The following is a 16,270-nucleotide window of genomic DNA, read 5'->3' as shown; positions in this document are numbered from 1 at the left end:
AGACTGAGCAAAAAATATATTATTCATTATCTGAGTCTGAAAGCTGTTTCATTTATAAATCGATCAGATTCATCCGCCTGTGCCTTTAAGCACCTGCCCAGACGTTTGTCTCGGTCACGGGATACGGCACCCCAAAATTAAGCCCACAAGCAGCAAAAATGAATAAAAAACAAACGTCTTTGGAGAGCTTCTTCGGAAAGGGGAAAAGGCCTAACGAGGAGACAGAAGAAGAAGAGCCTACCCCTTCAAAGAAAAAGAAACCTGCATTTAAAAGACTATATCAGGAGTCCTATTTAAAATACGGATTTACTGCAACAGGTGATTCTCACACACCAAGTCCGCTCTGAGTGATATGTGGCGACAGACTCGCAAATGAGGCAACGAACCCTGCATTAAAAGACAAGCCATGGAGTTTTTTGAAAGAAGAAAACATGAACAAGAAGGACAGAAGCAATTAATGACAGCCAAAACAAAATTACGGAGTGGACTGGACATGAGAAACACACTTCGGGTGTCATTGTCTCCCATTATCCCCAGATGGGACCGCCTCATTGCTGAGAAAGCTCAAAGGCTCCCACTAATTAAACATAAGAGTAAGTTGTCTGTTTATGCACTTTGTTTTTATTTATTTTTTTCTGTGCCAGTCCGTGAAAGTATTGTTTTACATGATACCGGTCCGTGGTGCAAAAAAGGTTGGGGACCGCTGTTTTAAATGACTATTTTAATAAATAAAAGATTTTAAAAAAATCAGCTTCATTTAGTTGATCTAGTATACGGATGTTGCACTTGGATGCAGATTAACGCATCAAACCTATGGAGGCGTTAAACCATCCTTTTTTTATTGCCATCCACCCTGAGACCAGACCAGTTCAAAATATCTGTTTGCTTTACATCTACTCATATTATTTACCATCATTGCTGTTGAGTATGATATTACCAGTGTTGGCAAAATTACTTTAGAAATGTAATTGGCTACAATTACAAGGTACCCTGCTAAAAATGTAATAGTAGTGTAACTATTTCGATTACTTTATCAAAGTATGTAACTAATTACATTTGATTACATTTTAATTACTTTTCTTAATTTTGAATGAATGCTCTCATATGTGTTCCATGTTCCATATTCACATTTGAAAACCATTTTAATTATTATACTTTTTCTTCAGATTAAACAATGGAATACACATAATTACACAAACTTTATGATGCTAAAGCTGATTTTATCACATACTCTGTTTCTGAAAGTCACGGAGCAGCTGGACCACCACGTAAACAAAGTGGGTTGACACAGTAATGGGCGAGGCTGTGGTTAGCATGCTAGCTACTAGCTAGCTATACCCCCTCCCCTCCCCTCCCCCATACAAAACCCTACGACTTTGAATCATGTTATGTGTTCAACACAACGCAGGAGAAGACACACGGAATGCTGGCTCTGCTCACATTTTATTTAGCCTAATGTGAGCACCTTCAGTACTATGCTGTATTACAGCTGTATAGATGTCGATGTGGATGGATACATACCCGTAGATGCATCTTCAAGTCAGACTGTTTAGATGTCGACAGCATCTTAACTGCTGGCAAACACTCCTTGCACTGCACAGTAATGTGGCCTTTATCTGCGGTTTGGGTCAAATGTTCTCCTTATCTCCAACATATGAAGCACTCTTCATCGCCATTGTTCCTGTCTGACAAATCACGCTAGCAGCATCAGGGCAACAGGTGATGACAGACAAGATGAGAACCAATCAGAAGGCTGCCGGTATGCAGTTTAGACGGAGGATGCGCCGTGAAAAAATATTCAATAATTCAAGCTTTTTCTGAAAGTTGTTCAAATCAAATGTAATTAAAATTGTAATGCTTGGAATTTCCAAAAGAAACTGTAATTTAATTACATACTTTTCTCCAGTATTGTAACTAATTACAAATATGGTAATTTTGTAATTAAATTACGTAACGGTGTTACATGTAATTTGTCACTCCCCAACACTGGATATTACCTCTTTCCACATGACACCAATCACACTATATATACAATAGAAACAATAAAACAGAACTCCAAATTCCACAAAATGGAGAGCAGACTGGAGAAGAAGGCAGCATGGTCAGAGAATGCCAGCTTTTCCTGAGGGCAGATATTCTTTCCTCCACCTACTCCAAAACTGTTCTGCCAAGTACTGAACATGTCTCCAACTTTGTCTCTCATAGAGATCTTTGACAAAATTGCCTGGAGGAGGTAAGGCTGTAACAGACTTCATGGTCAGCGGATGATTAGGAGTCAGTGGTTCGAGGCTGTGGGGATCATTGAGTGTTGACAATTGCCATTTGCAGACAAACAACAACAGACATGAAACAAAGAATCCAAATGGCCATTTCAAGTATCACCAGGTTATCAATTTCAACATTATGGCTACAATTGATGGGATTGTGCCTTAAATGTTATTCATTCAACTTCCAAAACTCTTCGAATGTCCATATGCCACACAGCAGCCTGAGAGGGTCAGTGTGGAAATTGTCTGTGAGGGATGTGGCAGAAGTAATGCAGGGGGCAAAAGTTTGTGTAGGCTACAGGAGCCTCCTACCGGCCTATTGGAAAGGGGACTCCTCAGGCTTGAGGTGGAAAAGTCTTTTCCCATCTTCAGTTGAGATGAATTAATTGAGTTCAGGCTCTAGGCTCTAGGCCTTATCAGTAGCTCATCATCAAAACCTGGCCTGGATGAGACACAGGGCCAGGGTTTCAGTTAGTGTGCACACAAATAGCAGTAATTATTACTAGCTGCATTAAATACATTTTCCAATTCAATATCAATATCATATGTATCCATCATATGATGTATGACATATGATATCAATATCATCCATCAATGTACATCAATAAATATGATATATAATGTAAAAATAAATCACATACAATATTAATCAATATACATTAACAAAACTGTTAGTGTGCATCAGTGTATATTGATATAATATGTATATTCTATTATATTGAACTATCATATTTTACAAAAGGCATTAAAACAATACTCTAATGCACAGTGCTAATATAGGACAAAACAAATTCAATTTGCATTGATAAAGTTTTGGTCAAGTTGTATGTAACATTCAAAGAGTAACAGGACATTACTGGAGTTATGGACACTTCAATTAAGTTTGCATTATTTGAGAAACAAAGCTTAAAAGCCCATGCTAACCGGCCCATTCAAATCAATAGGTCCGGCTAGGCTAGTGGTAGCATTACAATAGCTCGCGGCTAACAAGTCAAGGCAAAACAAATGTAGCTAGCTTTATCTTCGAACAAACGAACACTCACCGATTCTGCTCCATAGTTGAACACAAAGCTCCATTTGCTCAATAGTACGATTGTGGTGGAGGCTCCTACAAGTCAACATTCAGTACATTTAATAAAAAGCGCTGTCAACCAAGATTAAGTGAACCAAAAACTTTTAACCATACCTGCAGCAAACTTTTCCATACTGCACCTACCAGTGGTGGATTGAGGTTTGACTAATATTGCTTGTCAATTGGCTCAACGCGGTCACGTGACTACATTGTAATTGGCCCAGCACAGCCAAATGACATGCAATAGTATACTCGCGAGAGTACTTAATATAGGGGCGATTTTGCATGAGAAATACAGTGGAGGAGAGAAATTGCTGATTTTTTACCCAGGTTACAGGCGCTCTTTGGGGCCCTATAAGTGACCGAGGGCCCTAAGCCACCACATAGTTCACTTATGCCTTGGTCCGGGCCTGCCATTGAGTCATAGAAGAAGGCTTGTAATGATGCATCATTTAGCCTCTAGAGAGTTGTCATGTGGAGGTGGCTCCACCTTTAAATTTGAACAGACAGGTGTTTACAGCGTCAAAAGCTTTTTTTTGCTAGAATTACAGTTCTTCATACAATGTGTTTCATTCTTAAAAATGTTCATGTTTCACAAAATTCACAAGGTCTTCAGTGCTTTTGTATTTACCACAAATGTCTACAACAGCTTGATGCAGAGTCTGAGGACAGTGAATCATAGACAATAACCTGCTTGAGACATCCACCATTGACACCGACCAACTGTCTAAAATTATGTCTTCTTCTAGTGTCGTACAGGCAGTCCAGTCTTTACCACACTGGAAGGTGATGGCTCACCATCTCAATCCAGACGGTGTGATAAGACTGTTAAGAGACCTCAGGTAGGCAAAGCTAAGGCACAGATGTCTGCCATTAATATAGAGAAGACAAAGCTATCATTATTAAAACAAGTACATGCCACACTTAGACTTAAACTATAATTAAAATATAATGAATATGTTGTATGATGTCCAGGAGGCAGAACAGAGTCAGTTCCAAACAGTCAGTACATTGTTAATGGGCTCCCACCCATCTCAGGCAAGGCCTCAAACAAGCGTGCCATTTCAATTTCGGGGTCCAGAACCCTCAGAATCAACCTGATAGCAGCTCCAGGCAGCACACCTCCATTGTCCTTTAAAAAAGTTTACATCTAATCTAATTGCTACTGTAATGTTGGCAAGGTTGTTGCATTGAGCAGTTTTTGTTTGTAACAGAGATGCCGTCTAAGAAAACATCATTTCAGTGAAAATGAAACTTGCTGCTGTGCAGCAGAAGAGTAAATTCAAAGGCACTATATGTTTTGAAAGAAATCTGTTGATCTCCTTGTTTACTGGAAAAATAAACATTGTACAATGAGTACATAACATGACCTGGCTTGCTTATAACAAGCACTGTTAAGTCTTACACAAATATAAAACAATATACATTTTAATACATCTTCTTATTACAGTACATTTTCTTTTCCATGTACATCAAACTTCAGTACATCAACAATCAGTTTATGGTTGGCATCTTCAGAATCCACATATGTGAGTGGAATGTAGGCATCTGATCTTCTACCTCGCAGAAAGTTGTGCAGACAAAGACATGCAATAACAATGTTAACTACTCTAAACTCTAAAGCGGTTTGCCAAAATTCCAAAGGCATTTTCAACAGCACGACCTGCCCTGGAAAGATGATAATTAAAGATCCTTTGACATCTGTTCAGATCTCGAAAGGGATTAGGCTTCATTAAATCCGTTGTGAGAGGATAGGCCTAATCTCCAATAAACATGTAGGGCATCGTGACATCAGTGTTGGGTAGGTAATGAGCAGAGGGATATGCAATAGGCCTGTGTCCATAGCGACTCTCAGGTCTGACTGGGCAAACACACCTGCATCTGATACTCTGCCCTGGGTTCCTGCGCTTGCATATAGAAATTTGTAGTGAGCATCACTTACAGCCATAAGTATAATGGAAAACCTTGACTTGTAGTTATAGTACATGCTTCCACTCTTGGCAGTGGGTTGAATGAATATGTGTTTACCATCCACTGCCCCTATACAATGTGTCCCAGCTGAAGCCCCATATCACTAGTTCCCATCAGCCTACCGCCGCCGTAGCTCCACCTCCATCTCCACACCTCATCGGTGGTCAGCCAGCCTACACAGTACAACACCTATCTTGGCGTCAGATGGCAGGACAGTTTTTACATGTTTGCATTTGCAAATACAGCTCCTCTTACTATGTAGAGGAGCAGAGACATGCTAGGTCTCCAGGTTCAGAAACTTTAGAACAACTTCTGACACAAAGAGCCAGACTGCAATGAGGCTTCTGATTGGCTTGCTCGGCTTTCTCCTTCCACACTGTAACTTTTTCCCACACAGAAACTTTTTGAAAACGATGATGTGTGCACGATGTTATTTTGGAAAAAAAAAGAAAGGAAATACTCGTTTTTTAAAATACCCGGGTATGTGTAACGAGTCTGCAGAGCTGATCCCGGATACATGCTTGTACATAGAGTCTACACTAAATGCTTGAAAGGTAGTGGAAGGAAGTTATTAATATACTGATTATTAGTATTAACACGTTGCTCAGATCACTGTAAATTTGATCGATGGTACCATCACTCTTATCAATATCAAGAATCACTCTGAATGTGTGGTACCAGTATATATTTTCATCATCACACAGAGACAGATGGAGGTCAGTGTTTGTTACAGGTGGAGCTCATTCTGCTGCTTCCACCAATCAGGAACAGGAGAAGAGAAAAGCTGAACTTCATCTGTCCAGGATCATCCAGAACAAGAAGATCCATCAGTCCAGTTTTTACAGGAGTTCAGTGGTTAGGAGCTCATTTCACTGCTTCTAAGACAAAAACATGTTCTGACCTGAAATCACAGTCAGTGATTCAAATGAAAGTGAAACATCATCAACATTTAAAGCACAAAGTTGAAGCTGCTGTCACTTCCAAACACTCTGCTTCTACACACAACACAGACTCACTGAGGAACCAAAAGACCACAACCTGAACCCAGCATGTAGAGGTTCAGTGAATGTGGTGTTGAAGGTGTGGAGGTGGATCAGTGTGTCAGAGGAGACTCTGTAGAAGGACAGAGTGCCGGCAGGACAGTCCACATACACTGCTATTCTGTGAGAGTCAGAGGAGCAGGAGATGGGTGTTACTGTGTTATTGTGATAGACAGAGTAATCATCATCAGAGCAGAACAGACTCCAGGACTGATTGTTTCCTCCAAACCAGCAGTCATCACTGTGTCCTTTCCTTCTGATTCTTCTGTAACTCACTGATATATGAACCCTTCCTCTCCACTCGACCTCCCAGTAACAGCGACCAGTCAGAACATTTCTACACAGCAGCTGATAGTAGCAGTCAAATCTGTCTGGATGATCAGGATATGGCTGCTCCTCCCCCACGCGTGTCACCTTCCTGTTGTTGTCAGACAGTTTGAGTCTTGTGTTCACTGAGTTTGTGTCGACTTCAAGTTGACAGAAATCTGATGGAGAGAAAAAGACACAGCTGCAGTTTATCATCTGACACATCTGATGGCTTCATTCTGTCTTTACTGACTGATATGTTTGAAAAGTTTAGTGGATTAAAAAAGGTAAAAACAATACATGCTGACGTGTGCAAACGAGAACCGCTGATCATACCGGCTCACCAAAAACAACAACACAGAAACCTGAAAATGTTTTGACGTTGTACGTCTCTTCCGCTCCTAGAGCATTATGGGTAATGAAGTTCACTACCCTCAAACAGCCCAATACCTATAAATATTATTCTACACTATAACTAAACATTTAAATCAACTGTACAGTATACCGTTAACTCGTTATCTATCACTGATATGAATTTCGATTTAATTCATTCATTAACTAGACAACTAGATTTTCCTTATATAAATAAATTCCCAACATCCATACAAAGTTTATCATCAGACTTTTTGTCACTAATATTTGAATGAACAAACACAAACTGGATATTTGCAGCAATGTTAGTAAAGACAGACAACACATTTATAACATCAGAGGAACAACAGCATCAACTATATCATTGGATAAAGAGCATCATACTAAAGCTCCTTCATCAAAGTTTGGAGTTGAATCTTGACTGAAAGAACAGACTCAGACATCCTGATCTCCTCTGGAAGGACTTCCACAGCTTGGAGCCTCTGAGGACAAACTCTCTGTCCTGTTTGGAATCTAGATTTGGATCCAGCAGGAGAGCCACATCTGAGGGCCTGAGGGCCCGTGAAGGTTCAAAGGTCAGAAATATAATGTGGCTTCAAAGCATTTTGTGCTTTAAAATAATAATGATGCTGTGATTACTGATTCTTTTTTGGTTCATTAGCATAGGTGGGCGGGGCCTACATGTATTTAGGTGCCTGTCTCCCCCCCCCTTCCTCTCTTCCCATGCTGTGCACCTCATGTCCATTTCCTGTCTCCGGCTGTTGCAGGTGGGTACATGTAGCCTTTCCAGCAGTACTTCCGAGCGTAATCAGAATCAGAATCAGAATCAGAAAGCCATGTAAACCATTTCATTCAGCCATAGCTAACTGTATTTGACACATAATAAAACAGGCCCTGCGTTGGCCTAACTAGGCCTGTGGCTGTACCTGCCGTGTGAGACGATGTTGGGGTTGCGTTGCTGCAGTTTTGCCTTTAAGCTCAGAGCTAACCACTGCTTGGCCTGTCATCCCAGTGCGGCTCACTGCTGGCCTCAGCTGGAGTGCATGCCATCTGAGGAACGTCCCCGTGCATTATCACCTTGTTTTAGGAAGTGGGTGCTTTATTTATTAGTCGGCACTGCTGGTGCTGCCTTCTCCTCTTATGGAGTTATTTTAGCCGCCCTTCCAGTTGCCGGGGGCTCTCCCTATGTCACCATTGACTGGCTCATCCTCAGTGTAGCTTTAGGCTGTGTGTGTGTTTGCCATATTATAGCTGCCTACATTGATTGTTTTATTTTATTTTTTATTTATTTTATTTTGCCCAATCTCTTATTAATGAGGTTATTTACTTGTGGGTATTTAATTGTTATTGATTATTTCTCTGTTTTTGTTACTCACTTTTGTTTATTATTTTGGTGTATGATTGCTCCCTTATTAGTTTCATATATATAGTTGTCAATTTAATTTTTTTCCCTTTTTGTTTTTCTGTCCTTCTGTTCATTTCTTTGGTTTGGGATTGTTGGTGCATTATCATTTGGGGTTGATTCTGTTTACTTTTGCTCCTGTAGAACAGACAGTTCATATTTTCACTGGGGGTTATGTTCTAAACATAAACATAGCCTGCAATAGGTGAAATCTGTGAAGTAGTCAGCTTTATTTGTTACAATTATTATAGAAGTTTAAGGCTGTAAAACCCCTCACTACACACTTTATACACCTTTCTCTCCTGTTTAAACACTGTCAGAGTTCAAACCTTTGTGGAAAAACAAGTCCAGTATTACAGAATGAAACCAAAGTTCAAAACCTGTTTTCAGTACGCATTCTGCACTGTACAGGAGACACAGCATGGAGGAGACTGACTGACACTGGTCTACGGACTATCCAGATGCAGAACACAATGCGCTGTAAAAAGTTGTGAGGCTGTGAGAGGTGAACTGCATTATAGCGAGGGACCACTGTAATGCAAACATGTTATTTGTTGATTCTGGTGAATAAAGTTTTGATTTAAATTCCACAGAATAATAATAATTTATTTGCATTCAATTCATTTTTATTTTAACCATCATTCATCCAAGTCAGACAGTTTTTAATATATAAAATGACGGTTAAAATAAAAATAAATTGAATGCAAATTTTTTGTGAAATGAATGATAAGTTAATGTTGTCTGTTCAGAGCTGTCAGTAAAGGCTTGTTTAACTTGTTTCGGCTATCCCGTCTAACAAATATTACACTGTGTATATATGGGGAATACATACATGCTGTTCACAGCTCAGTGTGTCAGTGTCTTCACTCTCAGTCCATCAGTCCAGTCTGACCCTTTTAATGAGATTCTTTGTGTCTGAATCCTGCCTGCTCTTTGACTATGGAGCTGTTTATTCCCTGTTTGGACCTTTTCAACCCTTTTTGGTCTCTCATTGGATTTTGTCTTTTGTCTGCTTTGGTTGTCTCTGTTATGTCCCAGCCTGAGGGTAAACCCACACATAACATGTTTGCACCTCCCCACTCATCCCCACTCTCACATAGGCAGCTACACAGGCTGGTTTCATTGTTAGGCTGCCCTAAACTGCTACAATAAACAGTAATAAACTCCAGAAAACGTGAATAAACTCCACCCGTCAAGGCTGCGCCTCGTTCTTCAAAGGTGCCGCTACAACAGCTCTGATGGATGATAAAACACTGACTCATGCACAATAAAATGAGGAAAGACTGAGTCAAACTTACACCTCCTCAGCCCAGGTTTTAACCTCTGCTCTCCACCATGGTCCACCCTGCAGGAAGAAACACAGTCAGAATGATTTTCTAACCAAAATGAGTCCAAACTGCTGATCAACATGAATCAGAGTTCCTCAGTTTGTCAGAGACACACAAACAGACTGAAACTCATCTGTGTCAACTCCAGAAGGGTCTCTCCTGATCTGCTCTGTGTTTATTCATGTCCTCCATTCTGTGAAATATTGCTCTCTGTCGGTGCTTTACTTGTAAAATACTCTTCATGCAGCAACAGTGTAGGTTTGATCTCAGCATTGTGCATTTATCCAGAGCAGCAAACAAGCCACACTGTCTCTGACTGGTTGTTTCTTTCACTCTATATGCAAACACAGGCCTGGTTCACATGTGCCATGGATGGAAGAGTTTCTGCCACAGTTCAAATAAATACATTCACTCATTTATGTGTGTAGTTTTTACATTGATAATATTGTAGTAACTCACTGCTCTCTGTCTCTGACACCTCCATCTACCATTGTGTTGTTGTCTCCTCTGAAGCTTCACATATGGATTGTTTCAGGAACATTTGTTTGTGGAAATAATTCAGTGGTTCTTACAGCTGAGGACATTAATAAGTTGGGCATCATTTTGTATTTTATCTGCACAAAGCGTAACTGAAAAACAGTCTGTACGTATTTTGAAATGAAGAACGTGTATTAAGAAAACTCAAGATAAAATGATGGACACTTGAAAATCAGGGATCAGTGATTATTTTTCTCTGCAATTTCAGTTGTGGATATATGACCTAAACTGACAGACTGAGGAGGACTCATGCTCTGTTGTCTCTGTGTACCTGAGAGTGTCCAGACTACAATCTGGACTGTTGAGTAAAGCAGACAGCAGCTTCACTCCTGACTCTCCTGGATGATTGTAGCTCAGGTCCAGCTCTCTCAGATAGGAGGGGTTGGAGGTCAGAGCCGAGGCCAGAGAAGCACAGCCCTCCTGTGTGATCAGACAACCTGACAGACTGGAGGTACAAAAAAATGTCATGAACTCAAGACGAAAGAAGGAAAATCCAACAGATCTTCAACATGAACATGAAGCAGAATTTAACTGATTATCAAAAAGCTGTATCCTGACCTGAGAGTCTCCAGTCTACAGTCTGGACTCTCCAGTCCACGACACAGCTGATTCACTCCTGAATCCTGCAGGTCGTTATCATTCAGATCCAGCTCTCTCAGACTAGAGAACTGGGAGCTGAGAACTGAGGACAGAGCTTCACAGCTTCTCTCTGAGAGGTTACAGCTGCTCAGTCTGAGAAAAACATAGATAGCTCTTTATTTGTCATTGTCACAAGTACAACAAAATTTAAAAGTGCCCTCCAGTCAGTGCATCATTCATTCAGTCTATGAAAATATACACTCAACAAAAATATAAACGCAACACTTTTGTTTTTGCTCCCATGTTTCATGAGATGGACTTGAAGATCTAAACTTCATTCCAGATACACAATGTCACCCATTGAACATGTTTGGGATGTGCTTGACCGGCGTATACGTCAGCGTGCACCAGTTCCCACTAATATCCAGCAACTTCGCACAGCCATTGAAGAGGAGTGGACCAACATTCCACAGGCCACAATAGACAATCTGATAAACTCTATGCGAAGAAGATGTGTTGCACTGCATGAGGCAAATGGTGGTCACACCAGATACTGACTGGTTCTGAGTCCCCACACCGCCAATAAAGCAGAAACAAAATGTACATTTCAGGGTGGCCTTTTATTGTGGGCAGTTTGAGGTACACCTGTGCACTAATCATGATGTCAGATCAGCATCTTGATGTGGCACACCTGTGAGGTGGGATGGATTATCTCAGCAAAGCAGAAGTGCTCACTATCACACATTTAGACAGATTTGTGAACAATGTTTGAGAGGAATGGTAATATTGTGTATCTGGAATGAAGTTTAGATCTTCAAGTCCATCTCATGAAACATGGGAGCAAAAACAAAAGTGTTGCGTTTATATTTTTGTTGAGTGTAATTTAGATTGAAGTTTCTGAATGGAATAAATACTATAACTACTAATAAAAACAAATAAGAATGGACATAGTAAAATAAGATGCATACAAGGACACATACACACCCAGACATAACCTCACATTCTCCTGTCAGAACACAATGAACACAGTCAGTGTTTTATTGTTCACATAAAAAAAAAATCAACCATGTTTGAAATGGTTCATAAATCCACCTACAGAACGTTGTTGGAGGCTTTGACCACTGGCAGCAGCCTCAGAAGAGCCTCCTCTGAAGCAGAGTATTTCATCAGGTCAAACACCTCCAGATCTTCTTCTGAGGACAGTAAGATGAAGACCAGAGCTGACCATTGAGCAGGAGACAGTTCATCTGTGGACAGACGTCCTGATCTCAGGGACTGTTGGATCTCCTCCACTAGAGAATGATCATTCAGTTCATTCAGACAGTGGAACAGATTGATGCTTCTCTCTGCAGACACATTCTCACCGATCTTCTCCTTGATGTACTGGACTGTTTCCTGATTGGTCTGTGAGCTACTTCCTGTCTGTGTCAGCAGGCCCCGTAGAAGAGTCTGATTGGTCTCCAATGAAAGACCCAGGAGGAAGCGGAGGAACAAGTCCAGGTGTCCACTTGGACTCTGTAAGGACTTGTCCACAGCACTCTGGTGGAGATGTTTTAGTTCAGGTTTGACTACTAATAATAATAATTTAGGCCATAGAGATGTTGTTTGTTGTTCCAGCAAGTTGACAGCAGAGCTGATGAAGGTCAGATGGACATGAAGAGCAGCCAGAAACTCCTGGACACTCAGATGGATGAAGCAGAACACCTTGTCCTGGTACAGACCTCTCTCCTCTTTAAAGATCTGTGTGAACACTCCTGAATACACTGAGGCTGCTCTGATATCGATGCCACACTCTGTCAGGTCTGATTCATAGAAGATCAGGTTTCCTTTCTGCAGCTGATCAAAAGCCAGTTTTCCCATAGACTGGATCATCTCCCTGCTCTCTGGACTCCAGTGTGGATCTGTCTCAGCACCTCCATCATACTTGACCTTCTTCACTTTGGTCTGAACCACCAGGAAGTGGATGTACATCTCAGTCAGGGTCTTGGGCAGCTTTCCTCCCTTTCTGGTTTCCAACATGTCCTCCAGAACTCCAGCAGTGATCCAGCAGAAGACTGGGATGTGGCACATGATGTGGAGGCTTCGTGATGTCTTGATGTGGGAGATGATCCTGCTGGCCTGCTCCTCCTCTCTGAATCTCCTCCTGAAGTACACCTCCTTTTGTGGGTCAGTGAACCCTCTGACCTCCGTCACCAGGTCCACACAGTCAGCAGGGATCTGATTCGCTGCTGCAGGTCGTGTGGTTATCCAGAGGCGAGCAGAGGGAAGCAGCTTCCCCCTGATGAGGTTTGTCAGCAGCACATCCACTGAGGTGGACTCTGTGACATCAGTCAGTGTCTCATTGTTGTGGAAGTCCAGAGGAAGTCGACACTCATCCAGACCATCAAAGATGAAGACCACCTGGAGGTGCTGAAAGCTGCAGATTCCTGCGTCTTTGGTTTTAGTGAAGAAGTGATGAACAAGTTCCACCAAGCTGAACTTTCTCTTTCTCAGCACATTCAGCTCTCTGAAAGTGAATGGAAATGTGAAGTGGATGTCCTGGTTGGCTTTGTCTTCAGCCCAGTCCAGCGTGAACTTCTGTGTTAGGACTGTTTTCCCGATGCCAGCCACTCCCTTTGTCATCACTGTTCTGATTGGTTCCTGTCTTCCAGGTGACCCTTTAAAGATGTCTTCTTGTCTGATGCTTGTTTCTGGTCTGTGTGCTTTCCTGGATGCTGCTTCAATCTGTCTGACCTCATGTTCCTCATTGACCTCTGCAGTCCCTCCCTCTGTGATGTAGAGCTCTGTGTAGATCTGGTTCAGAAGGGTCGGCTCTCCTGCTTTAGCGATCCCCTCAAACACACACTGGAACTTCTTCCTCAGGTTAGACATGAGTTTACGTCCACACCCTGCAGCACGAGTTCCTAAACAAACAATAAGTGTCATTAATAAGTGAACACTACTATAAATGTGTCTCCATGAAATCTGTTCATCAGTTGTAGACAAACAGTTTGTGTTTTCAGAAGAATTCATAGATGTCTGCATCATATTAACAGCAGAGTGTGTAGATGTAAACTTCATTTCCTCTTTCCATCATGTTAAAGCTCTTAAATCCTCTTACTGCTCTGCAGATGCTCAGCCAGCTCCTCCTGCTTCATCCTCCTCAGGAAGTGCACTGTGATCTGCACTAATGACTCTCTGCTGCTCCTCTGCTCTTCTTCCTCCTCATCCTCCCTTTGACTCTCTGAGCATTCTGGGTAATCTGGACTCAGAAGCTTCTGGATCTTCTTCAGCTCGTCCTTCACAAACCTGACAATGTTCTCCTCCAGCAGCTGAAACAGAACAACAGAGTATAAACTCTCAGACTTTTAAGAGCAGAACAGCAGTTTAGTGTTTCATGATATTACAGCTTATGTTCATACATGTATTACTTTGATCTTCAACATTATATAAGTGTTGGATATGGAGAGCTGCTTTAGCTGTAAGTATTACTACCACAATTCTGTCTCTGAGCTCTTCAGGCAGCTCCTTTGACCTCATGATCCTCATGTGCTCTAACATGCACTGTGAGCTGTAAGGTCTTCTATAGACAGGTGTGTGTCTTTCCTAATCAAGTCCAATCAGTATCATCAAACACAGCTGGACTCAAATGAAGGTGTAGAACCATCTGAAGGATGATCAGAAGACATGGACACACAGGGTACTTTCCACTCTTGACCTTCGAATGCTTGCTCAGGGGTCAGGCTCTGGGTCTCTGTAAAGCATTCAGGACTGTTGTGTTGTAGTTAGAAGCTGTTTTACTCACCATAAATGTGGCATCCTGAGCAGGAGTCTGAACACTGGGTTGCTGCAGTCTGTGACAGAAACATCAGCATTTAACAACACAATCACTTCACAAGTGTTTTTATGTGTTTTCAGTTTAAACAGATACACAACAACCAATAGACTGGTGAAAAACAAGCATTCTTGTATTAAAAATGAAAACTAGCCCAACTCCACACATCCAGCTAATGTTTAATCTGTTGCTGCTGCTTTAATGACTGAAGCACAGCTTTAAGAGTTCCATTCCACTTCCACTGTGATCATATTTTCACATTTATTTAGACCAGGGGTATTCCATTAAAAGTCACTGAGGTCCAGTTGTTAAAATTTTCTCCAAGTAAAAGTTCTGAACTGATGTCTAGCTTGTGTCTTATTAGCCTTCCCCTATGTCCACATGTTCATATGTTTCAATAATATCTATTGTCAATTTTCAATGCAGGAAATGTTTAACTGGGAGAACAGCTCTGATAAAATAAATAAAAGTAGTCCCAGGTACATAAATTTAAGACCTTTATTTCAAATTAAAGACAACTAAAACCTCAGACTGAAATAAATTTAAAAAAGTGCAAACAAAGCAGAATAACCATTGTTTGTTTTAAAATAAAGAGGTCCCAGTCTAAACAACTGAAGGCCTCACATACAGCTTGGACATTATCAGTAACATCTGTACACTCATCAATGACCAAACAGGCATGGTGCACTCTGAATAGCTGCATTAGGCTGTGCTTACTTTTTCTGATTTTCTGGCTGATGTTGAAGCTGACATTCAGCATTTTTTTAATTTTTCACACATCTTGTCTTTTTTGTTTTCCTTCAAATAATGTCTCAGCGACAGCATACAATCATGGGCCCATCACTAAAACTTCACTGGGCTTGCAGTTCGGCTATTTAGTGCCCCTCAACTCAGACTTCAGGGATAACGCTCAAAAGTGTTGTACTACTGTTTCGTAGTGGCGCTTTGAGTCACCACTTTTATTTAATGCCATGGTGCATATGAGGTTTACTGGTTTTGAACATGTCTCTGTACATGTAACTTTAAAACAGTTTCCCCATTGACGTTTATTGGAACAAACCATGCTGTCAACCCCGTCTCTTCCTCTCTGGTCTGCACAGGGTAAACGAAAATTATCAGAAAAGGGTCCAAACAGAATCTTTATTCGGTCCAGTTCTATACTGAGGGCCACCATTTTGGTGATGTACAGAATCCACATTAGAGTTCTGTACAGGGTCCAGCAAAATATAGGCCTAACAGCCACTGTAGTGTTGGAAGGATTGTAAAACCTTCTATAGTTCTGCATAAAATGACCCACATCAGCAGATTTTCACACAAGTCCCGAAGGTAAAAAAAACCCAGTCATACAAACAATCTGACAATCTGGTTAGAGGGAGAAAAACACACAGGGAGCTGTGTCAGACCTTAGATTACTAAAATGGCTTTCTGTACTTTAGTTTGAATGGGTTCTCTGTTTACTACTGTTGCAGATTTTATTCATGATTAAATAAAGAAGATTTTAAAGTGTTCATAAACTTGTATGAGGGACAGGCAGTCCCACACACAACCCCAAGAGTACAGCAGTGCTCATCACAGTGTGAAA

At 41.1% G+C, this 16,270-nt stretch overlaps 1 protein-coding gene across 1 annotated transcript in view; it reads right to left on the bottom strand.

The window, feature by feature from the left end:
* Positions 1–6,305: 6,305 nt before the first annotated feature.
* LOC114447104 (NLR family CARD domain-containing protein 3-like) overlaps positions 6,306–16,270 on the bottom strand; it is a 32,687-nt gene continuing 22,722 nt past the window's right edge. The window contains exons 6-9 of the mRNA XM_028423168.1: positions 10,854–11,027; positions 10,567–10,740; positions 9,729–9,775; positions 6,306–6,835 (exon numbers count right to left, since the gene is read on the bottom strand). Coding sequence (XP_028278969.1) covers positions 6,306–6,835; positions 9,729–9,775; positions 10,567–10,740; positions 10,854–11,027 — 925 coding nt within the window. The remainder of the gene's footprint in view (positions 6,836–9,728; positions 9,776–10,566; positions 10,741–10,853; positions 11,028–16,270) is intronic.

This window comes from Parambassis ranga, chromosome 15 (genome assembly GCF_900634625.1).
Source record: "Parambassis ranga chromosome 15, fParRan2.1, whole genome shotgun sequence".
Taxonomy (NCBI): domain Eukaryota; kingdom Metazoa; phylum Chordata; class Actinopteri; family Ambassidae; genus Parambassis; species Parambassis ranga.
This window is presented reverse-complemented; position numbering and strand designations above follow the sequence as displayed.